This window comes from Mauremys reevesii, linkage group 2, assembly GCF_016161935.1.
Source record: "Mauremys reevesii isolate NIE-2019 linkage group 2, ASM1616193v1, whole genome shotgun sequence".
Taxonomy (NCBI): Eukaryota; Metazoa; Chordata; order Testudines; family Geoemydidae; genus Mauremys; species Mauremys reevesii.
Window position 1 is genome coordinate 87,929,330 of NC_052624.1, and position 24,382 is coordinate 87,953,711.

The following is a 24,382-nucleotide window of genomic DNA, read 5'->3' on the forward strand; positions in this document are numbered from 1 at the left end:
CTTTAGCTGTTCCCAATTGTTTATGCAGAATTTAAACAGCTAACTCTCTAAATTTTTAGGAAAAGTTCTGTTTGCTCAGTATTAACCCTTTTAATTGCCCTCCCCTTCATAATTATTCTCAGTTGACTGCCTGTCAACCAATCTGTGTCCACTCTATGATATTCCTGAGCAAATACTGTATCAAGCTTCACTTCAAACATAGATATATTAAGTCAGGGGTAGGCAACCTATGGCACGCGTGCGGAAGGCGGCACGCAAGCTGATTTTCAGTGGCACTCACACTGCCCAGGTCCTGGCCACTGGTCCGGGGTGCTCTGCATTTTAACTAAATTTTAAATGAAGCTTCTTAAACGTTTTAAAAACCTTAATTACTTTACATACAACAATAGTTTAGTTATATATTATAGTCTTGTAGAAAGAGACCTTCTAAAAACATTAAAACGTACTACTGGCACGTGAAACCTTAAATCAGAGTGAATAAATGAAGACTGGGCACACCACTTCTGAAAGGTTGCTGACCCCTGTATTAAGTCTTCTGTGTTCTCTGTATCTGCCAGCTTTGTACTTTTATTTAAGATGACTAACTGTTTGTGGCATAACATGCTTTTCATGAACCCCATGATAGATTTTACTTTTCCCTTCTGAATATTCGAGATAGATTTTCTGTATTTGTAAATATATTGTTAAAGGGACATTAACGTAACACACCTGAAGTGTGTGATGGTTGTTCATTAATTCACACTTTAGTAACTCTCAGCTTCACCCTCAAATTGAATTTGCAGTTTAATGTAGTACAGTAAACAGGGTTCTGCTGTTCGGGCAAGATCCGTGCAGGTAATGTCATGTTCTTTGACTTGTTCCCTGCTGTTGGATAATGCTTTGCCTCAGAGCTAGGCCACTTACCTTCACTTTCAGATTCTCATATAGTGGCACAGTGCAGTTTGCGTTCATTATATGGGGATGTTTAACAGCTTGATACCAAAAAAGCAAAATACAGTTTTATTCATATTAGTGATATTTAAAAAAAAAAATTGTATCTAAACTCAGTGTTCTTTTAAATGAATTTCTTGGTTGTCTGAACTCCATTTTCCTTTCCTTACCTCTCTGTGTTGGATAGTGGCATTTCTTAAACCCAAAATAACGAGCTTGTTGCTTTGCTAATGTTTATGGAACTGGAACCCCATGTTCTCTGATTGACAAGAATCAAGGACATTTCTGTTTTCTTTCAAAACCTCCCTTTCATTTCTTCTTTTACATCCTCAGTGCATTGCCACAGGTCCACTCACCTTCTGTCTTTTATTCATCAGACAATGAAAAGATATTGTCAGACTTCGGAACAGCCTTTGTAGCAACTTGGAAAAATACACACAACTACAGAGTGTGGAACAGCAACAAGCATCCTGCTCTTGCAGAGGTAAATTCTAGGTAAGAAACCAAGTTCAGAAATAAGTGGGGGGGAATAAAGATTTTATTGTGCTGTTCTTATATGGAATCAGAGAGCTTTTGTGTGGGATGTTACAAGGTTCTCTTTCATTGCTCCTCCCTACAGCATATATGAGGCAACTCTGGGAAACTTTGAGATATTCAGGACTGAAAAGGTTCTGGAAGTACCTCCTTTTCTTCAGACCAGGGTGGTGCAGTCTCTTTCATTACTAGTACCTGACTGAGATTTCGGGGCATAGATGAGAAGAAGCTTGCTAAAGCTCTGCCTAAAGGCAGAAGTGAAGCTGGTAGGAAGTCTCTGAATAACTTTTTGTGAGAGTTGGCTGTCCTCCTTAGTGGGGAGGGTAAGTGTGTGGAGGATTCATCCACCTTTCCTTAGAGGTTTACAGTCTGCTGGTTCCTGTGGATTTTTGATTGCATCTATATATCCAGGGAGCAGTAGTGGCCAGGATCATCATTTGACAGCAGTGTTGTTGGTTCAGAGGTTGCATTCTTTCCTTTCCTTTTTAAATGTAGACTTTGCCTTAGTTTTTATGCCTTTTGAGTTCAGTTTATGGCTTTTTTTTTTTTTAAATCTATGAAGCCTTACATGGCTACTTGAGACATCACTTCTCTCATTATGCCTCATCTTGTCAGCAGGAGGAGTGTCTCAGCTGTCAGTTTTTATGAGGTTTGAAAAGAAGATGAAACATGGCTAGTTTGTAAATGGATGGCAGATTACAGGTGATTTGTCAAAATCCTATAACTGAACCACAATTGGGACATGTATAACTAGATATTTTCTTTGTTGCAGTGGAGGACAACGAGCAAATAAAACCATGCTGTTTTTTCATTATGGAAAAAATGACAAAATTAAAACACTATATTTTTTCCCCTTCCAGCCACCCATTCCAGGGCCAATATTCTGTATCAGATGTAAAGTTAAGATTGTCACAGTAAGTATATAATACTTTTATATTTTATTGACTGTTGCTAAACTGAGAATATGTAGATAAATCAAGATTCTTCTAAAGATATGGGAATTGACCCTCTTCATGAAATTAGATGCTGCACTCTTTCTAAACTAGCAACATCTAAGGATGGGCAATGTGCCTGAGATAGTGAAAAATATTGCCAGTGCATGACTGTCTTTTCATGTGTGTGTACAGTGCCTAGCACAGTAGGTCCTTGATCCTTGTATTGGGGCAACACAGGTAATAATAAATTGATGGATATAAATATTGTTAGAGCTGCATTTTCCATAGTGCGATATCTCCTCTTGCTAACCCACTTATTAATGTTCACTTGTGAATATTTTAATCTAAAACTTTTTAAACATTTCAAGTACAATGATTTTTTTTCTGGTATATATTTTTTCTTTTTTTAAACTCTGGGCCAGATCCTCTGCATAGTTCCACTGATTTTTAAGTCAGCAGAGGATCTGGCCCTTAAAATCCAATTTGATGCTACTGAAAATAATGATAAAATTGATGCTTTGGGGTTCAATATTTGTGTCCTGATTCAACTTTTTCAATTTAATAATAGAAATATATTTTTCCATAACCGTCAGCTTTGAAAACTCAGCCTGGATTCTAGAATCAAGCTGGGTTCATTCCTGTTCTTGCATCTATCAACAGTAAAGGTTCTTCAAGCCTAATTCTGCCCTCAGTTACACCTGTGCAACCCTATTATCTTCTGTGGAGTTTTATAGGTATAAATTCAATCTTTCAGTTGCAAGTTAACTATAAATTCTGATGCATGAGCGTCAATAGATAAAGCTCTGTTGGTCCTTGAGTGCTTATACAGTAGAATCTCAGAATTACAAACACCAGAGTTACAAACTGACCGATCAATCACACACCTCGTTTGGAACCAGACGTATGGAATTAGGCAGCAGCAGAGACCAAAAAAAAAGGCAAATACAGTGCAGTACTGTATTAAATGTAAACTATTAAAAAAAATAAATAAAGGGAATGTTATGAACAACTTCCATTCCCAAAGTATTCATAATTCTGAGGTTCTACTGTATGTGTATAAAGTAATAAAACTTACTTTTAAACATAAGAATGGCTATACAGGGTCAGATTGATGGTCCATCTAGCCCAATATCCTGTCTCTGACAGTGGCCAGTGCTAGATGCTTCAGAGGGAATGGACAGAACAGGGCAATTTTGAGTGATCCATCCTCTATTGTCCAGTTCCAACTTCCACCACTTGGACCGAGCCTTCACAACATCTCATGGCAACAATTCCACAGGTTGACCATGATTTGTCTGAAGAAGTACCGCATATACGCGTTCATTAGCCCGTTTGTTTATAAGCCGACCCCCCAAGATGGTTAGGTAAAAATAGCAAAAAACATATGACCCTTTCATAAGCTGACCCTATATTTCAGGGGTTGGCAAACTTTGGCTCCTGTCCCGTTAGGGTAAGCCTCTAGAGGGCCTGGACGTTTTGTTTACCTGGAGCGTTCACAAGCACGGAGCCCTTCAGCTCCAAATGGCACGCCACTTCCCGCAGCTCCCATTGGCTAGAAACGGCAAACTGTGGACACTGGGAGCTGAGGGACTCCGTCCCTGCAGACGCTCCAAGAGGTCCATTGGTAGAAATGCATGAAGAGATCAAATTACACAGTAGCAGACTGACACTAGTGCTATAGTACTATCATTCATTGTATTTTTCTGATTGGCTTGTAAGGCATAGCATTTTGTGAAATGCATGGGTCAAATATCATGCAGATCTGCAGCACTGCTCTTTCAGTATTCCTTTCAAGCCAATCTAGTCCACTAAAGTTACAGCTTTAAAAGGCTGCAGTATTGACATCAATAAATGGGTCAGCAAACTTTGGCTCCCGGCCTGTCAGGATAAGCTGCTGGTGGGACGTTTTGTTTACTTAGAGCGTCTGCAAGCATGGAGCTCCTTGGCTCCCTGTGGCCGCAGTTCGCCATTCCCAGCCAAGCCACTTCCCGGAGCTCCCATTGGCTGGGAACGGTGAACCGCGGCCACAGGGAGCCAAGGGGCTCCATGCCTGCAGATGCTCCAGGTAAACAAAATGACAATGTATTAGATATTCAATTCAATGATTCCATAGAGTGTTAAAATCATCAAATTTTGGTGTAGACCCATTTATAAGTCGACCCCCGCTCTTTGATGCGTCACTTTTTAACCAAAAATATTCGGCTTATGAACGAGTATATACAGTAATTCCTTTTGTTTGTTTAAACATTTTGCCTATTAATTTCATCAGGTGACCCCTAATTCTTGAGTTATGTGAAGGAGTAAATAAAACTTCCCTATTCACTTTCTCTATAGCATTCATGATTTTGTAGACTTCTATCATATTCCCCTAGAGTGACCAGATGTCCCGATTTTATAGGGACACTCCCAATTTTGGGGGCTTTTTCTTATATAGACACCTATTACCCCTCCATCCCCTGTCTCGATTTTTCACACGTGCCCTCTGGTCACCCTATATCCGCCCCCCTTCATAATCTCTTTGCTAAAATGAACAGTCCCAGTCTTTTTAATTTCTTCTCATATGGAAGATGTTCCATGACCCTAATCATTTTTGTTGCCTTTCCCTGTAACTGTTCCAATTCTAATATATCATTTTTGAGATGGGGCGACCAGAACTGAACATAGTATTTGAAGTGTGGGTATACAATGGATTTATATAGTGACATTATGATATTTTTGTCATCTTATCTATCCCTTTCCTAATGGTTCCTAACGTTGTTAGCTCTTTTTGACTGCTTCTGCACATTGAGTTGGATGTTTTCAGGAAACTATCCATGAGGATTCCAAGATCTCTTTCTTGAGTGGTAACAGCTAATTTAGACCCATCATTTTGTATGTATAGTTGGGATTATTTTTTCTAGCGTGCATTACTTTGCACAAATCAAGTTTGAATGTAATCTGCCATTTTTTCACCCAGTCACGCAGTTTAGAGAGATCCCTTTGTAACTTTTTGTTCTCGGTTTTGGACCTCACTGTTCACTCCCCTTTCAAGATCATTTATGAATATGCTTAACGTCACACATCCCAGTACAAATCTGTGGGGAAACCCTGCTGTTTATCTTGCTCCATTGTGAAAACGTGACCATTTATTCCTACCCTTTGTTTCCTATCTTTTAATCAGTTACTCTCCAGGAGAGGACCTCCCCTTTTATCCCCTGACTGCTTAGGTTGCTTAAGAGCCCTTTGTGGGGGACATTGTCAAAGGCGATGTCTACACTGTAACATAAACCCAGGGTTCCAACTCAGGCTCAAACCTAATCCCCCTTCCGTATATACACATATTGGACCCAGGACCCTTGAGGGGGTCCAAGCTTGAATCAACCTTGTACCATGGGTTCAAGCCCTATTGCTTTGCAGTATAGATGCAGCCCCACTGGACTCGTGCTCTGAGAGTTCGCCAAGAGTATCCCACAGGCCAACGTCCTTTGTTCTCTGGATAGTCAAGTTTGATGGACAGTCAAGTTTTCTTTTCCATTTACAAGCGCCCCGCCAGGCGAAGATTTGGGGCTCCTCGGCTCCGCGCGCGGCCCGCTGCGCGCTCTGAGTGGCGCCTATGGCGCGCGGCCTAGCTGAGGCCCTCCCGCCTCAGCGCCTTACAGTTGCTCTTCAGTTATGCGTGCCCCACAGCCCATTACTTAGCTGAGTATACCCAAGTATATAGCTCCTTTGTTAGTCCTTCAGTTTTTAGTTGTGTATAGTTTATGGTTGTATAGTTAGGGCTTATAGTAGTAGTTGGGAGTTTAGCCCTAGTTTCTAGCAGTGCCTAGGGTATTAGAGGGGTTAGCTAGCCCCTTCCACTCCCACACTGCTGGTACTTGCCATGCCGCTCAAGGCCAAGGCCGACACCTGCCCATTCTCACTGGCCAGCTCGCCCCTCCGCCACACGACTCTGGGCTCGCTGCCAGGCTGGACTCCAGCCCCCTGGCGAAGGCCTCGCCCCCGGGCCTCCCACCACCGAAGGCGCCCGAGCCTCCGGGCACTCTTCGCCACCGGGCAGGCGCCGCCGCCGGGCCCGCCCCGCCCCAGCGAATCCCTAGCCCAGCCGCCCGGCCTGCAAAGCCGGGGGCCGCGCCGCACCGGCGGCCCCTCACCGCACCCGGCCCAGGCGCCGCCGCGCAGCGGTGCGCAAGCGAGCACCAAGCATCCGGCCAGCCCAGCCGCCCCGCGGCACGGCACGCCCCAGCGGGCGCCGGCACCCAGCTCAGGGCGCAACCGCGGATGAGCTCCGCACGCCCGCCGCCGCGGCACCGCGCGCCACCGCCGGCGGCCAGCACCGATGAGGAGGCGGATCCCGCCGGTCCCTGCGGCCCTGCGGCGGCGGCGCTGCGCTGGCGGCGCGGCGCGGCGGGCTGAAGCTCCGCTCGCACTCCCGCCGGCGCGCGGCCACCGCCGCCGCGCGGGCCGCCGATATCTCGCGCCCCTGGGCGCGCGACGGTCGGGCGCGGAGCTCGGCGATCCATCGGCGCCCGCTCGAGTCGCGGCCCCGCCGATCCCCACCGCCCTCAAGTCCGCGCTCGCTCGTCGTCCGTTCGTCAATCACGTCACGTCGCTCGGCCGCACCGCCGTCATCGCAGTCCCGCACCGCGGTCCGCACCCGGTCACCCACCGTCACCGCACCGTCACCGGTCCGGGTCCTCCGCAAGCTCGGGGCACCGGCACCCGCACCCGCCACACCGCCTCCCCGTCCCGTCGGCCCCGGTCGGCTTCACTGCCGGCCGCCCCCACCGCAAGCTCCCCGCGCTGGCGGTCGAGCACCACGCCCCCACCGCCATCCACCTCCGACACCGCCACACGGTGGCGCGCCCTGACCGTCCCATCGCCTCTGCGCCGGTGGGCCGGCGCCAGCTCGTTTCGGGCGCCGCTCGGGACGGCAAATCGTGGGCTCGCCAGCTCCTCCCTCGCCTTCGTGGAGGCTCTCCCAACAGTGGGGGCAGTGGTGGAGCCCTCAACAGGGCAGGCCAGCTCGCCCCCCACGTGGGGTTCCTGGGCCCAACAGGCCCATGGGCCGGAGAGGCCGAGGCAGCTGGCCGAGGCGAGGCAGCGCCAGGGCCAGAGCTCGCCGGAGGCCCCTCAGCAGGCAGCCCGCCCTCCTGCCCAGGCCGGGAGCGGCAAGAGCGTGGCAGGTCAAGGCAGGAAGGAGGCCGCCCCATCTGCCAAGGGGCTGACAGGGGCGGTGGGGTGGCATCAGGCACGAGGCCCCATGAGGCTCCTGTGGGGGCCTCGACCCAGGAACTGCCCCTTGTGGACCCGAAGGCACGGCAGGCTGCCCTCCGCCGTGGCAAGGGACCCATTGGCAGAAGGAGGCCCCAGGAGACGAGGGGCCCATGAGACTGGCACACGAGGATCCGGCTGGAGTGAGAGTGTGGCTGCTCCGCATCTGGGCGACGGGCAAAGCAGTCCCCCACCGGCGGCATACAGGTCCAGTCCCGCTCGATAAAGTGGAGAGGGCGGGAGCAAGCCCGGACTCTCTGGTGGAGGCACCGGTGAGCGACCCACCCCACCCCCCGCCGGGGCGACCGAGAGGCATCTCAGAGATCGCGGCAGCGGCATCGGCAGGCGAAAAGATCTATTCAGCTCATGGCCGCGGCGAGCAAGGCGACTAAGTGGGTAGCTCTGTGGGCTCGCTCTAAGATTCGCGGCGAACCAAATGGCGCTCCTTTCTTGGTACATGCTCTGGGTACTCCCACGGATTGGACCTGGACAAGGTGAGACCCCCCACAAGACTCCCACCAATTTGAGCAGGACGGACCGCCGGGGACTCAGGACGCTCCTCCTGACTTTGCTCTTGGAAGCCCCAGACTGAAGGCTGGCTTCCTCAAAACTATGGGCACTCATGGCTGCAATCCTCCACCTTGCCGCCCTCCACCACACCTTCCTCCAGGACCTCCACCAAGGGACAGCGGTCTCTTACCAGAGAAGATGGACAGAGAATCACTGACCTTGGAGGGGACCCTGGGCGGATGGGAGGGAGGATTGCCCGGCCCTTTGGGCATGCGAGCCGGCTACCGCCGCAGCCGCCCCCGCAGGCCCCTTCACCGCCCCCAGGCCTTAGCACCTCTTACAATAACAATCCGCCTGCGGGCCCAGGCCCGCGGGAGGCGGCGGGGTAGGGCCACCCAGCCCAGGGGGGCCCTCCAGCAAAGCCCTCCGGGGCCAAACGGACCCCAGCGCCCGACGGCCCCCAGGCCCACCACTCTCCTTTCAACATTTTTCCCTTCTTCCTCCCGCTCTGCTCCCTCTAACTCTCCACGACATGCCCTGCCCCTCCTCCCCACCTCAGCACGCTTGGCTCACGGCCAACACCTTCTCCCCTCCCTGCACCCCCCCTCCCCCTCTTCCACCCTCCCTTTGAGCAGGCAGCTCCTCTGAGCATGTCCTCCTCTTGGAGGAGAGGTCTCTCGAGGAGTTTGCTAGTGCTATAGAGAGGCAGGAGCTTCCAGCCAGACAGGCTCATCTCAGGAGGCGGCCTAGAGACCAAATCTCTTTCAGGAGCTCAACAGACACCTGTGACTGCAAGCTCACAACATGGACCTGTGAGCTCAGGACCATTATTCCTTCCTTGGGGGACATTCCTTTCTTCCTTGAGCCCGGGATGGTGGTTTCATGTGAACTTGCCCAGGATGCATACTTTCATCCTTCTCTTTGGGTGTCACTTCACTACTACCAGTTCGCCTACGCACCCCCCGTCTCCACACCACCGAGAGTGTTCACCCCCTCCACCGTGTCGACCAAGTGTATGGCTCCGCGCCGTCGGTCGCTCCCTCCCCCGTCCCGCGCCGACCTGTGTAAACTGATCTCGGTCGTGGTGAAGACCCGGTAGCGGCTCAGTGAGCTAAAGCTCACTTGTGTTCCAATCACTGGCTGATTCTGTTCGTCAGGCGCCTGCTTTAGCAAGCAGCAAGTTCCAGCTTAATCCCAGGCACGAGCGGTGTTCTAAGAGCGCCTTCGGCTCAGCGCCTGTCAGCCTTCGCCACGCTCTCTCGCTCGCCTCCAGATGGCACTGCAGGCCTTCCTAGGCGGACCTGCCTGGTGCCACGGCTCGCGACAACGCCTGATGCGCGCCCGGGCAGCATGGCCGCGCGCCCGTTCCAAATGTGCCGATGGCGTGGTTGGCCTGGCCAAATGTGTTGGGCATCGGTGGTGCGACCCATACTGGGGCCGGACATGGCCCATGGTGGCACAAAGCCCTCCCGGCTAGATCTCTCCACTGGCCACCTGGTGGGGCCCTCTGGGATCGGTCACACAGGTACCGCCCCTCGCCCTCGCTCTGCCCCTGCCCGGGACCTCGTCTCTGCATGGGGCGGGGGGTTGGCCTCTGAGACTCGCATCCCCAGGGCCTCTCGTCAGCTGAGCAGGGATCTGGCGTGTCTCCTCTGGCTGGACACCTCCAGCCGCTGCTGTGCCCGCCAGCACGCCCACCACCAGCAGCAATGTTGTGTGCACAGACACAGCACAGCAGCCGATCCAGCATGGTTCTATGTCGGAGCCAGGATCTTCCTATTTGCTCTCGCGGGCTGATTATGGCGTCTTTGATCTTGCTTTTTTTGCCAGACGATCTGCCCTGAAGGCCTTCGCTTTTTCCACCAGGGTGCACTCAGCAGTGGCAGGTCCACCACCACCCACTGCTCCAGTGGTCCTTTCACCCAGGGGTTTCCCCTTCAGCACCCTCCAGAGGTGGGGGTTCACTGCTTGTGCCACAGCCAGCCAGTGGGCCTCCAGGTTCTGCCCCCCTCTCCTCTCAGGCTCCTCCGGCTCCTCCTCATCTCCTCCTCCCTCCACGGATCCCCTCCCTCCTCCCGGGTGCGCTTGCTCGCGGCTGTTACGGGCTGCTTCGGGACTCGAGGACAGGGCCCTGCTGAATACACTGCCAGCCACTCCACACTTTCAGTTACCTGGTCGGGCCGCTTCCCTCCTGGTCTGGGATCCCTCATCACTCAGGACTCCCGGACCTCTCATCCCGCAGGACCAGTCACCTTCCTCACAGGTTGACCCTGCTCAGTGCTGGTTCCTGGAGTGGTGGACCAACGACCATGGGGCAACAGGTTGCGCTGCAAAAAAGTACTGCTCGAAAGTACCTCTACGCTTCGACGCGTACTCGCGACGCGCTAATCAACGCGACTCTCACGGTCACGAACCCCAACCCATCCCTCACCTACCTCATCATCCTCCACCCATCCATCACCCTCTCCTACCAAGGGCGATCTCTTCCCTGAAGGCTGGCCTGGCTGCTCGGCGCTGGGCCAGGCCGCCGCCCGCGGCCCGCCCGAGGCCGCCTCTCTGCCCTCCCGCTGGCTCTCTAACCGCGCTTGGCCCGCCGCGCCTGTACCTCTCCCGCCGAATCGTTTACAACCAACTTGCTCAGATGACCCTGGACAGATGATTGAGCCAATGAGCCCCTGGCTGGCCACCTCTTCACCTGCTTCCTCTCACCTGGCGGCTTTTTCCTCTCTCGCAATCACATCCTCCAGAGAATCACATCCGCCAGAAGCGGCCGGAACTCGTCCCCGTGCGGCCGGTTCCATGGGGACAAGGTGCATTCCTCCCGCAGTGGTGCCTTCCTCCCCCCCTCCCCAAGCCTCCTCCTCCTCCCTTCTTCTTCTTCCCGCCGCCCACCTTCTTTCCACTCCACTCTCACGCAGTGAGCAGCGGCTCCACACCCTTAGCGCCCTCGGGCGCCGCGCTTTGGGCGTCGGCCCAGCTATTTGCTGGCGATTGCCGATTATGCCGCGCGCATGGTCTCTCATGCCTCGCAGGCAGTTTCATCCTGGGTAACGCATGTGGGGTGTAATGCTGCATACGCTGCCTCGAGTCCCCATGCCGCCTCACCGACACACACTCGAGGCGACACGCCTCGGCGGCCGCTTCGCCTGGCCCATGTCCCCATCCAGGACATCTGCAGAGCTGGTCCTGGTCTTCTGCACACACTCGCTCGTCTACTCGTTGGTGCCACAGTCTCGAGGCGTTGCAGCCTTCAGCCAGCAGCGTCTCACTCGGCCTCACACGCCCACCCCCCACCCCACAGGTAAGGTAAGGTGGTGAGGTGCCTAAATGGAAAGCATAGGAGCAAGAAGAAGAAAAGAAGAGAACTCAACTTATTAATGTAACTGTTGTTCTTGTGTGTGTTTCCTCCTATCTATTCACCCCCCCCCTCCCCCTCCCTGGAGTAGCTGGCAAGAAGAGACTGAAGAGCGGACGGGGCGGCTGGGTATATATACAGCAGCCCCCAGCGCGCCACTCCAGGGGCGCAGCCCGTGCCCGCCGTTGTGCTAAAAAAAAAATGGAGGAGAGCCGCACACGGCGCGCACACCTAACTGGAATGGATAGGAGCAACACATCTCGAAGAACAACAGTTACTACGGTGAGTAACCGTCTTTTTTCCCCACTCTGCGCCACAAACAAAGGGCTAGAGCAGCTACATTTTGGTGCAAAGAAGTCTGGGATATGTGTGGTTGGGCTTGGGCCCACATAATACCATGTAGCTGCTGGAGCCCCAGGCTGGAACCCAGAGTTCAAAAATTCATAACTTGGGGTTACAAATGAGCATAGATGCTGAAGCCCTAAGTTAACAAACCCAGGATCTGCTAACTAAGTTCTACTAACCTTGGGCTTACATTGCGATGTAGACATATGCTGAAAGCCCAAGTATATTATATATTGACCTTTTCCACATCCTTGTCCACATGCTTGTTGATTACTCAAAGAATTCTAATAGATTGGTGAGGGATGATTTCCTTGTACAAAAGCAGTGTTGACTCTTCCCCAAAATATTATGTTTATCTATATGTCTGATGATTTTGTTCTTTACTATAGTTCCATCCAGTTTGCTTGGTACTGCAGTTAGGCTTACCAAACCTATAATTGCCAGGATTATCTTTGGAGCCTTTTTAAAAAATAGACGTTACATTAGTTCTCCTCCAGTCACCTGGTACAGAGGCTGATGTAGGTGATGGGTTACATAACACTGTTAGTAGTTCTGCAGTTTCATATCTGATTGCCTTCAGAACTCTTGGGAGAATACCATCCGGTCTGGGTGACTTATTACTGTTTATCTTTATCAGTTTGTTTCACAACCTTCTGTAGTGATACCTCAGTCTGGGACAGTTCCTCAGATTTGTCACCTAAAAAGAATGGCTTAGGTATGGGAATGGCTTAGGTATGTCCTCTGCAATTAAGACTGATGCAAAGAATTCATTTAGCTTCTCCACAACGGTCTTGTCCTCCTTGCGTGCTCCTTTAGCACCTCGGTCATCCAGTTGCCCCACTGACTACTGCTTCTGATATACCTAATGGGTGTTTTTTGCTGTTAGATTTTGTGTCCTTAGCTACTTCCTTTTCAAATTCTTTCTTGGTCTGCCTTCTTATACTTTACACTTGACTTGCCAGAGTTTATACTTCTTTCTATATTCCTCAATAGGATTTGACTTTCTATTTTAAAAGGATGTCTTTTTGCCTCTAACCATTTATTTTACTCTGCTGTTTAGCCATACTGGCATTCTTTGGATCCTCTTACTCTTTTTTTATTACTATTATTTGGTGTATACATTTAGTTTGAGCCTCCATTATGGTGTATTAAAATAGTCTTCATGCAGTTTGCAGGCATTCCACCCTTGTGACTGTTCTTTTTAATTTTTGTTTAACTGGGTATTTTTTTATATTTTTGTGTAGTTCAATTTTTTTGAAGGTAATAGCTACTGTGGTGGGTTTCTTTGGCATTTCTCCCCCATATAGATGTTAAATTTAGTTATATTATGGTCATTATTACTAAGTGGTTCTGCTATGTTCACCTTTTGGAGCAGATCTTGTGCTCCACTTAGGATGATATTAGCAATTGCTTCTCCCTTTGTGGGTTCCAGGACAAGCTGCTGTAAGAAGCACCCATTTAATGTGTCTACAAATTTTATTTCAGCATCTCTTCTCGAGGAGACACATAACCAGTCATAGTTGAAATCCCCCATTAATATTGGGTTTTCTACCTTTGTATCCTCTCTAATCTCCCTGAGCATTTCACAGTCACTGTAACCATCCTGGACAAGTGGTTGGTAGCATATTCCTACTGCTATACTCTTATTGTTCAAGCATGGAATTTCTGTCCATAGAGATTCTATCATAAAGACTGATTCATTTAAGATTTTTACTTTATTTAACTCTATGCTTTCTTTCATATAGAATGCCATTCTCCTACCACTGTGGCTTACTCTCTCATTCATCGACAAAGAGTCCTGTGGCACCTTATAGACTAACAGAAGTATTGGAGCATAAGCTTTCGTGGGTGAATACCCACTTCGTCAGACACGAAAGCTTATGCTCCAATACTTCTGTTAGTCTATAAGGTGCCACAGGACTTTGTCGCTTTTTACAGATCCAGACTAACACGGCTACCCCTCTGATACTCTCTCATTCATATATATTTTTGTACCTTGGTATTAACACATCTCACTGATTATCCTCATTCCACCAAAGTTCCATGATGTGTATTATATCAATATCATCTTTTAATGACAGGCAATCTCATTCACCCATTTTTTAGTATTGAGATTTCTAGGATTTGTATCCAAGTATTTGTTCATTTTGTCAATATTCAATTGCTTGCCTTTATGTGTTATATATAAATGAGACTTTTTTATGTTTGACTATTCCTCGCTCCTACCTGTACTTTACCAATTTCTTTCCTATCCCCTTCAATAAATTCGTGCCCAAGGGATGTTTCCACCCAAACTGTGTGCTCCTCAGCACCTGTTGCTTTCCCCCAGCCCTTAGTTTAAAAACTCTTCTATGACTTTCTTGTAACTCATTTCTAATCCCCAAAGCCATTGGTGTCCCCATTTTATTTGATACTATTTTGTCACCTACACTTTTTTTTGAGGGGGGACATTAACACTTCGTGAAACTCTAAACTGAATTTAAGGGGATCAATAGTCCTAAAGTATGATTCTAATGAAAGAAATATTCTTGCAACTATTTATTCTCCATAAGTGACGGTGCTGTGAAAAATGCTTACCTTATCAAAATTAGACTTTGCAAATCCAGCCCAAACTATGCCTGAAAAGAATCTGCTCTTTATCCTTTATACATCAACAATAAAAATTTAAGTTATTTGACAATTTGCCTGGAAATGTTTAAAGTGGAATAGAATGCAGCTTGCTTTACTGTAGCAGTATTGTTTAAGGTTTGATATATGTACATATATATGGAGTGGATGAGGAAACTAACATTTTTATTTGAATATTATATTATAAAACCAAATGAGAAGATTTTACAACTGCTGCCATTTAAAATGAATACAAACGAATTGCTTTATGCTTTTTTCCCCAGTGATAGTAACATAATTCTCCCTTACTTGTTTGAAAAAGCATGAGATGAAAGGCATACTTGTTCAAAAAGTTGATTATGGATAGAAGCACAAAGTAAAATTAACAGTTCTTCTGAATGAACAAAGCAATGCCAAACATTCAAAATGAGCCCACCTGCCACATGCTTTTTAACAAAGCTTGTAGACTAAGGGTAAAATTTTCAAAGGTACCTAAATGTAGATGCTGTAAAATTTTGTCTTGTAATCTACAACAGAAACATTTCCCACAAACGTCTTCGGGTCTTACACCAAAGAGCACAGCGTGTTCCATAATGATGAATCTATTCTCCCCTTCGTGCCTGACACACATGTTTATGGTGTAATGAGGAGATGGATCTGAATCGTATGAGCTTGATTACACTTAACTGATATTTTAGACTACATTTAGTCCCTTGAGTAGGTAGTGAGTCAGTTGACTAATGCTCTTTCAACATTTCTCTTGCTTAGTTCTGTCCAGAACAGTGAACGTGGCAAGAAAATTGGAACTGCTATGGTCAATACCAGCCGGAATGTTGTGCAAACAGGAAAAGCTGTAGGTAAGAAATCTATTTGTCTGTAACCAGGTTGAAAGAGTGTGCAGCTAGCTGTATACTATGGGCATGCCATGCCATGGTTATTTAATAATAGTCTATTACACTTCTATAGTGCATTTTATCCTAATGTGCTTTACAGATATATCTACCCACCACAGAAGTGCAGCCACCTCTGGCCGGGGGGAGGCGGGAAGGCTGGCAGACAGGTTGATAATTGGGACACACACAGCACACTACACAACAATAGGATGAGGGGCTATTTTAGATAAGGACACTGGAGTAAACTTCTGTTTAAAAGCCAGGCTTTGCCCAGAGTTGATACCTGTTTATTAAGGTTTCAGATGAAAGATTATTCATCCTTAGTAAGTGCTTAAACTGCACCCCTACCCTGATATAACGCGGTCCTCAGGAGCCAAAAAATCTCACCGCTTTATAGGTGAGACCGTGTTATATCAGGTTCGGTCCGGTACGGTGTACCGGCAAGAGCTGGTACGCCATGCCGGACTGGACCAGCTTCCCCAGCGGTGATTTACAGGGCCCAGTGCTCCAGCTGCTGTGGGGAGCCCCGGTCCCTTTAAATCAGAGCCAGAATTCTGGCAGCGGGGCTTGGGCAGGGATTTAAAGGGCCTGAGGCTCTGGCCCTTTAAATCACCGCTTGAGCCTGGCTGCCAGAGCCCCGGCGGGGATTTAAAGGGCCCGGTGCTCCAGCCGCTGTGGAGCTCTGGTAGCAGGGCTCAGGCAGGGATTTAAAGGGCCTGAGGCTCCCCGCAGGAGCTGGAGCCTCTGTCCCTTTAAATCACCGCCTGAGCCCGGCTGCACTCCGGCAGCCGGGCTTGGGCAGTGATTTAAAGGGCCTGGGGCTCCACATGAATTTGGATATAACGCGGTAAAGCAGCGGGGCTCGGGTGGCACTTTAAAGGGCCCAGGGCTCCCCGCTGCTTTACAGAATTATATCCAAATTCATGTTATATTGGGTCGTGTTCTATCGGGGTAGAGGTGTACTACGCCATATGCTCCAGCAAAAACAAATTATTCTCATTTGTGTTTCTCTGACAGTGCCTGATCTAAAAACCATTGAAGTCAATAGAAAGAGAGGCTCCCATTGACTTCAGTGGACTTTAGATCAAGCCTGTACTGTTTTGATTGTCCAGCATGACCTCATCAAATGGTGAGAGAGAACATAAGGCCACCAATTAAGGAGCTTCATAAGTGCTTGTTCTCTTCTGGCTTTGCCAAAATTCTTGAACAGATTATTCAGAATGGAAGTGATCTGCCTGCTCCCTCTTTCTCTCCTGAATCCTCAGCTGCTACTGCTCTGAGATGAGCTTGGGCCTGGAGAGCCTTTTGGGCTCGGACCTGAAGAGGCCACTTAAAGACTATAATTATTGCTGTTTGGCACAAACCATTTCTTCTAAGATGCCACCTTTAAATTCTTTGAATGTATCTGGGTATTTACATTTTAAGTTGCAAATTAAATATCTGTGTTTGTAATCATTCTGTGGTGTCTTTAATACACAAAGAATATGTTCTGGGGTATATACTGTCTAGAAAAATCATATTACACCTTCTGAGTAACTTTTTTCTCTTTTTTGTTTGTTTATAATGCAGGTCAATCAGTAGGAGGGGCCTTCACAAATGCAAAATCAGCCATGTCTTCGTGGCTTTCCACTTTTACCCAGTCAACACAAGGCCTCGGGGACTAAAAGTAGAGTCTGAATACAGGCTTTGCACTCTGCTGTTGAGTATTTCAGTTGTATCAGTTTCTCTCAGCTGTATAAAGACTGCTCCAAAATGAGGTATGGAGACTTCTTAGTCATGGAGGACCAAAATGTGGTGTGTTTGTTTACAGATAAAAATGGAATGGTTACCCTTTGGTTTTACTAGAAGTATGAATGTCTCCAAGCAGAGCATGAAGAATGGCATGTAAAGCTCTTTCACAGTACATTAGTTGTGTTTTTAAATGACTACTTTTGTTTAAATCTGAGCCTTTATACTCTAGCAAACAGGGTTTGTTGCAAGCAAAATGATAGGTTTGAATTCAGATTTGTACATTTTGGATGGTGAAGATATCTGTGTAAATTAGCTGTATTTTACAATTCAAATAGTCAAACATTTTCTGTAATGTTTGTTAGGATGAAGCAGTATAATAATGCTGATTCACATTTTAGGTTGGATCTGAGGGCATGCTTGTGAACTTAATGATGCAAGCCAGGTTGAAACCCCTTAATTAAGCTTGCTTTCAGTTCCAAACTAAATTCAACAATGATGTAGATTGAGACTGGTTTTGATTTGTGACTTTTTCTTTTCCCCTGACATATACATGTATTGTATTCATCTGTTTCTAACTTTCTTCTCTGTACTTGCAGACCTGAGAGAGTAGACAATTGTACAATCAGTTTCTTTTTGATAGTGTCCTCACTCATTTCATAGGGCAGAATATAGACTCTCTTTCCTAACACTGAATAGTGTTGTCACCATGCTTACCCTAGGACATAAGAGAAATTCCAGCTGGAGAGGTTTCTTTACATCATTCTTTAGGGAAAAATGTCAACAAAATAATTGGTTCTCTGACAGCAAAAATTAGAGCCATAGGCAACTCTGTGCAGACTTGCTCTATTATAAAGTGTGTGTGTGTGTGCACGCGTGTGCGCGCTACTTGGTGTGATACTCCTGTATTTTATATACACTGTGCATGTGTTGTAATCTGTATGGGTACATATCCTAAAACTGGAAGCATTTCTTGTTCTTCAGACCTGAATCTTTGCTATTTCTTTCAATTATATATGCCTGCTAGAACCTTGAGATGATGCCTCTTAACATACTTTCAGATTTGTATTTTCTAAATTATAGTAACAAAAATTCCCACATTAAATAATGAAGAGATTCTCATAGCAAGAAATCATGACACCACAAACATCAGTGGGAGTTTTGCCATTCTCTTCCAAGGGGCCAGGATTTCCCCCCACAGTTATCTTGGACATCCCTATTTTTGTACTCCTGTAAGTAGGCCTGGGCTGAATTGGTTGGAGCTTCCACTAGCTTTTCACCTTTCATTTTGTGGGGTTAAATGAAGAGAGTATCTAATGCTTCTTATGCAACTCTTTACATAAGGAATTAAAATTAAATATTTGGGTTTGAAAAGCTATTGAAATCCATGCTTTCATCTACCAATTACTTTTACGCCAACTTTTTTGTTCCAGTATTATCGTTGTAATTCTATTTTAGCTTTGCTGCTTCCCTTTTAACAGTCTAAAATAACATTATAGCTTTTTTTTAAAAGACAATATCAATTTTTTAAGCTAAGTGGAAAGAGCCATGGATTAAACGGAAAGCTTAGCTATATGCGTAGTTTCATTTGAAAAGCAAAGCAAATAACGTCTCTAGAAAGCTGTACAATTTGTTTTTTACTGCTTGTCACACCAGCTGGCACATACTAATATGTGTAGACTTCGTTGCTTTCCGACTGTATATATAAATTTTGTTCTGTAACTTCTGCTGCAGTATTTGGATATTGTGCTCTCTTGCATTATTCAGTCTTCCCTTAGTAGATGCTTCCATCTTCATAGAGATTAGGGCATACCCTATGCCACATGTGTATCTCTGATAAAGTTAGTGTAGGTGTGTAATCAAAAAAGCTTTTCTTGGTTCCTAATTAGCGTCTACAGAGTTTTCCAGTTTAGCCTGGAGATTAGAAAACAGCAGTTTGCTATTGAGAGATACTTGTGAAGCAGTAAACAATATGTATACTGTTGGCCTGTCTTTCTGGTAGTTGAACTTTTTCTTGTAGTAAAGACAGTCTGTGGCCTTTGGGACTTTAGCACCTGTGTTGACCACCTCTGGGACGTAGGTATTCTAGTGCAGTTTAGGCTAGGAGTTTGGCAAGTAGTTAGGATTTGCAGGTGAAAAGCATAGAAGCAGGGGCCCTCTTCTCTGTATTTTTTTTTAATACCCTTGTCTCTCTCTGCCACCCCTTCTTCACTTTTCTTCCTTCTGACTCCATCCCGTGTCTCGCCTTCCTCAAAAACAAGGGCTCACAATGTCTGGGGACTGCTCAGAGCTCTTTCTTCTGTGTTATTTCAGGTCAGTATCCTCTGCAACAGCAGGCACCTGCCATGTACTGCTGTGTAGTGGGACTTGCAGTGCTCCAGGGTCCTGCTGTCATTGGCAATCATAGTCTAGGATGGGTGCTCAAAACAGTCTCCCCTCTCCCCATCAGCTTGCCAGAGTTATGGGAATAGGGGTACAGACTTCATCAAGAGTATTTTCCTTTCTTCTATCCCTCAAAAGTTGATCCAAGGTATAATACCGACAGCCTTCATTTCTGCCCTAGGGTGAATGATGCTCAAGAAATAGGAGGAAGTTATTGTGGTAAATATATATATTTTTTTGAAATCTTCTTTCATATGAGCTTCCTGCTAGCAATTTGGACAGTATTTGTCAGACTTATTGCAGTGGATTTAGGTGAAGTGATTATTAGCATGTATTCTCATTTGAACAGCCAACTTAATTACTTCTGGGCAGTATAGCATGCAGCCGCCAAAATTAACATGCAGACTATACAAATGAATAAGTCTTTAAGCCTTCTTAAATTAACAGTTGTAGTAACCACTTTAATAAATCTTAGACCAACTCCAAAACTATATTTCCATCTTCTGTTTATTTACGTCTTAAATCCCCAGTATGAACATAAAACCAGTCCAAAGCGACTAATGAAGTGATACCTCATCTTGAAGAGCTGGAGAGCCATTTCTTCATTGCCTGGTTTCTGGGCCACAATATAACTGTGAAGACACTGCCTGTAATGACTGAGCTTTGACATTGTCATTTAGCACGTCCAGAGGTCACTCCATAATTTGGTGGCTGTTTGTGATTCCTCTTCAACATTTTCTCTCTCTTCCCACTTCCTGGCTGCTTGAGTGCTCTTGTATGTGCCAAAAAGCATGTGGAGCTGTTCTGGTGATCAAACCTATAGGAGCTATATGAATCACATACAAAGTCCTAAAGAGAGAGAGACTGAGTACCACTGACTTAATGAAATTCCGATTGGACTCAAATGTTCACCTTTTTTCATCCGTCACTTGATGTTGTAACTTTAAAATTTTTGCACCTCTGACATTAGTTATTAAAATGTAGTAACATTTAAGATGACCTATCATTTGAGACTCAATCTTCTAGTGTATTTCACTCATTTCACCTTCTACAGTGTTTTAAGCATTGTTGTAATTTAAACTTAGTATTTTACCTAAATAAAAACTTCTGATTTCAGCCAAAAAAATATTAGCAGATAAACTGTTCTGTGGCAGTATTTAATTGTAAAAGTGAAAGTATAAATGCCATTTTTAAAAATGAAAACCTGGTATTTGATAACTCTACACTCATAATATATTATATCTGGTTGTGATTTTGTGTGTGTGGCTTGGAAATAAATATATCAAGCCTGTTTAAAAGCTTTTACTGTCTGCTCAGAAAGCTGTTTTATTGGAAGAACTTATAAATACCTAGAGATAAGTCATTTAATGAGATTAATACTTGGCACACTGATAGTTGTCCATCATTCAATGACTGATCTTAAGCCATTAACCTCTGAAACTGGTGAAATATGAAAATCAACGTTAGTTGTACTGATTATTCTTGTAGTATCATAACAAGGCCAACTTGTGAGAAACTGTAGCTTATAGAGATTGCTTTTGCAGATTTGGGGTAATAGGATAGTTCAGTGTGACTTTTTGAAATGTAAATACTTGTTTCATCTATTTGTGAGCTAGTATTTTTCCCCCACATTTCCACAAGTCACTGAAACTGTTACGTCTCGTCAAGAGCTTTCCACTGAAGAGACGTAAAATAATTTTAATGTAGATTCAGCCTCCTAAAAATTAACTTTAAATTAAACAGCCTCATAAAAATGCAGAGATCATTGAGCATTTTAGATATCTTGTCAAATGTAGGAGGCTCAAAGTGACTCTCTGCAATCAGTACAACTTGCACTGGGTTGGCAGCAGCAATTATCTTCCCACTTATTTGCTTTATATAACATTAAGGGTATTTTTTTTTGTTCTTGTTTTTAATTTCTTCAAACATGCTAAAGATTCTGATCGAGGTATATCCTGACGCCATTCTCAAATATATAGAGTTTTTGATAATTTGTTTCCATTAGAAAGGGAAAGAAAATAACTCCCTCGAGTAACAGCTTCCAAATCTGAAAGAGATGCATGCATAAATAAGTCTAATATTTTGTAAAACTTTGTTGCCTTTGTATTTGTCTACCTTTCTACCGACTATCTGAAATAAAATGTATATTTAAACTGTGTAAATGACAGGGTTATAGCTTGTTTTCCAGTATATTTATAACTGATCTCTTGCATGTATTATTTTTCAGTATTGCACATTTTAGAAATGTAGAGAGTGTGCACCTATCCATTTCAAGCCAGAAAAAAATTCTGTACTCCACTACAGTTCCTAGTAGTTCAAGTTTTCAGAGAGAGTCCCTTCATGGAGATATGATAAAGTGCTAAGGTTTTTCATGCTAATATGGAATGAAAATTAACAAAACAGCTTAAGTGACTCTCCAGTTTTTACTGTTTGAATTTCTTGTTTCATTTGTTACCAGATACAGGAAATAGTTTATTAAAGAAACATTCTGCAAATTGTTATAAGAATTCAAAGTCACTGAACAACTGTCAATTTAAATCTGATCACTTTATTGGGTATAAAGTAATATGTACTGCTGTATGAACCAGTTACCATGCACAACATCTGATCATAAAACAGTTTAGTATTCTTTGCTGCTATTGTAGACTTTGTAATTTTAGCTAGACATTGTCAAATCCTTTACCTCTGTGACTATTTTAAAATCAAATCATTGCCTAATCATATACTGTGTTGAAATTATTCCATTGTATATTTTGTTCTAAAAGTGATAGAAAATAAAATTGCTCTGTTTATGCCCATCTTGAATGCATTTTACTTCCATTTATGGAAAGCACATGTTCTTATAGTTCAGATATAATTACTGTGCGTCTTTGGCAGTAGTAGAGGTCTTCTATTCAATCTTCTTAACTTGTCTGAGTCTACAGCTTACCAAGGAAATAGAGTTTCTTTCTGAAGCTAGTCCAGCATGAAGAAAATTAATCAAGGACATGTTTGGACTTCAGGTTATATTCAAATTATATTTTCACTTCCTATTTAATTTTTGTGTTTTGTTTGTTTGGAAAAAAGCATGGTGACCAGAAACTAGGTTGCTACAGAAAAATGACAGATGTCTATATAACGTGAATGAAAACCTTTTGTGAAACTAAATATTGCCCAGAAAAATCAGTCTTAAGTTACACTCTCCACTATATTGCAGCAGGCATTTCATTAACTTTGTTTTAATCTATTTTTGTTAAGATGGGCAGGGACACACTGGAAAGTGGAAGAGACTAATATTAATGCAATTAACATGGTGCCTGCTGATCTTTTCTGACTACTAGGAACTGCCACCCAGCCTCCCTCACCATGACTAATACCCTGTTGTAAATGTTTAGATTTCTGATGTTGTGCCTAAAGTTGACTGGAGCAAAGGAGCTTCTAAACTTTAGTGTGCTGGTCTTTCCTCAGCTTTGCCAGTAATGGGGGGGAAAGTGGTTAAAGATGAAAGATAGGAGCTGGAAATAATGCCTGGCGAATCTCCAAACATCAAAACTTAATTGTGTTGCTGTTAGTGTCAAGCTTTAGCTTACTCCAGTCAAAGCTAACCTTAAACCCCAGATGAGATCGCCTCTACCACCCCCCACCCCCACATCCATACTTGTACTTCACATTTCTTTAAAAAACACAGTGCAAATGTGAAACTTCAGTACTCCTTTGGGATCATTGAGTAATATTGCCATTGTGTATCTAAGGTAACTTGCCTGAGGGTGTGCAGAGCTGGGATTAAAACTCATCAATACCTGGTTTGAAGGCTTTGCTCAGTAAGCATATAAGTGTGAACAGTTACTTGTAGAATAGCAACTTCCCTCTTTTACAGTTGAAGAATAATTTACTAGTTTGTATTTTGCAACTGCTGTGGTATTTAGATAATGGTATTTGGCTGCATCTGTTAAGTATATCTAGTGCTGTATAACATGACTTACATTCTTCAGATGACTTGGAGAAAATGAACCATGCATGCAGTACCCATGCTAAGCAGATGCTATTTGACTGACTGTGATAAGGTTTTATATACGTACATTATTTAAGATTTTTAGCAGAATGTTTCACCTTTCAAGGCACTAGCTCACTTGTCTTCAATTGAATAGTCATAGCTTTGTTCTACATTAAGAAGTGTGAATAAGACAAAACCAGATGAACAAGGGGGAAACTGGCCATACACATGTACTGTTAAACTAGTAAAAGAGGGAAAAAATCTAGCCTCACTGTTAAAGTAATCTTTTTTATTAGTAACAATCACTGGCAAGGCTTTGAGACAGTTTTGGGTTTTATGTGGTGGGTATCACATGACAATATTACAATTAGTGCTAGTCTGACATTCACTTGAGGGGAGGAAGAATGATTGTAGAGCGCCATCTCATCTGTTATCTTCCTGCATAATAATTTTCATGTCTTAAATGCACTGCTCTGTGATAAGATGTCTTAGACACAAAGTTCTTATGTCTGACTTGGCTCCTCAGACTGTAAGTCCCTTTGAATTGAGACCATATCTTCCTCTTTTCTTTACAAGGCTAAGTAGATTTTACTGCCCTAATTCTACCATTCCCCTTTGAGTATAAATTCAACTTGCTTTAGGCTGTAAAGCCTGGTAATTATAAAAAATATATGCATCCGACAAAATGGGTATTTACCCACGAAAGCTCATGCTCCAATATGTCTGTTAGTCTATAAAGTGCCACAGGACTCTTCGTTGTTTGTTTTTTTTTTACAGATCCAGACGGCTACCCCTCTGATGAAAAAAATAGGTGATCTTTTGTGGCTTGACCTTTAAAAGCCTTTCCTTTATTATACTTGGCCAGGAAACATGTGATAAGATGAAGCTTAAACAGGAATTAAGAACTAGGAAGTGCTCCCTGTAGAAACAAATATAAATA

General features: G+C 45.0%; 1 protein-coding gene across 2 annotated transcripts in view; it reads left to right on the forward strand.

Moving 5' to 3' along the window:
* The window catches only part of AVL9 (AVL9 cell migration associated), an 84,831-nt gene extending 62,570 nt beyond the window's left edge, over nt 1–22,261 (forward strand). Inside the window, exons 13-17 of one of the 2 annotated variants that reach the window (XR_005594534.1) lie at nt 1,308–1,425; nt 2,325–2,378; nt 15,235–15,323; nt 16,929–17,116; nt 20,000–22,261. Coding sequence is in view for 1 of the 2 variants with exons in the window: in XM_039526062.1 (XP_039381996.1) it covers nt 1,308–1,425; nt 2,325–2,378; nt 15,235–15,323; nt 16,929–17,023 (356 nt within the window). In the remaining variant the exon portion in view is untranslated. Of the gene's footprint in view, nt 1–1,307; nt 1,426–2,324; nt 2,379–15,234; nt 15,324–16,928; nt 18,197–19,999 lie in introns of those variants that run through there. The other variant, XM_039526062.1, reaches the window with a different exon arrangement.
* The last annotated feature ends 2,121 nt before the right edge of the window (nt 22,262–24,382 follow it).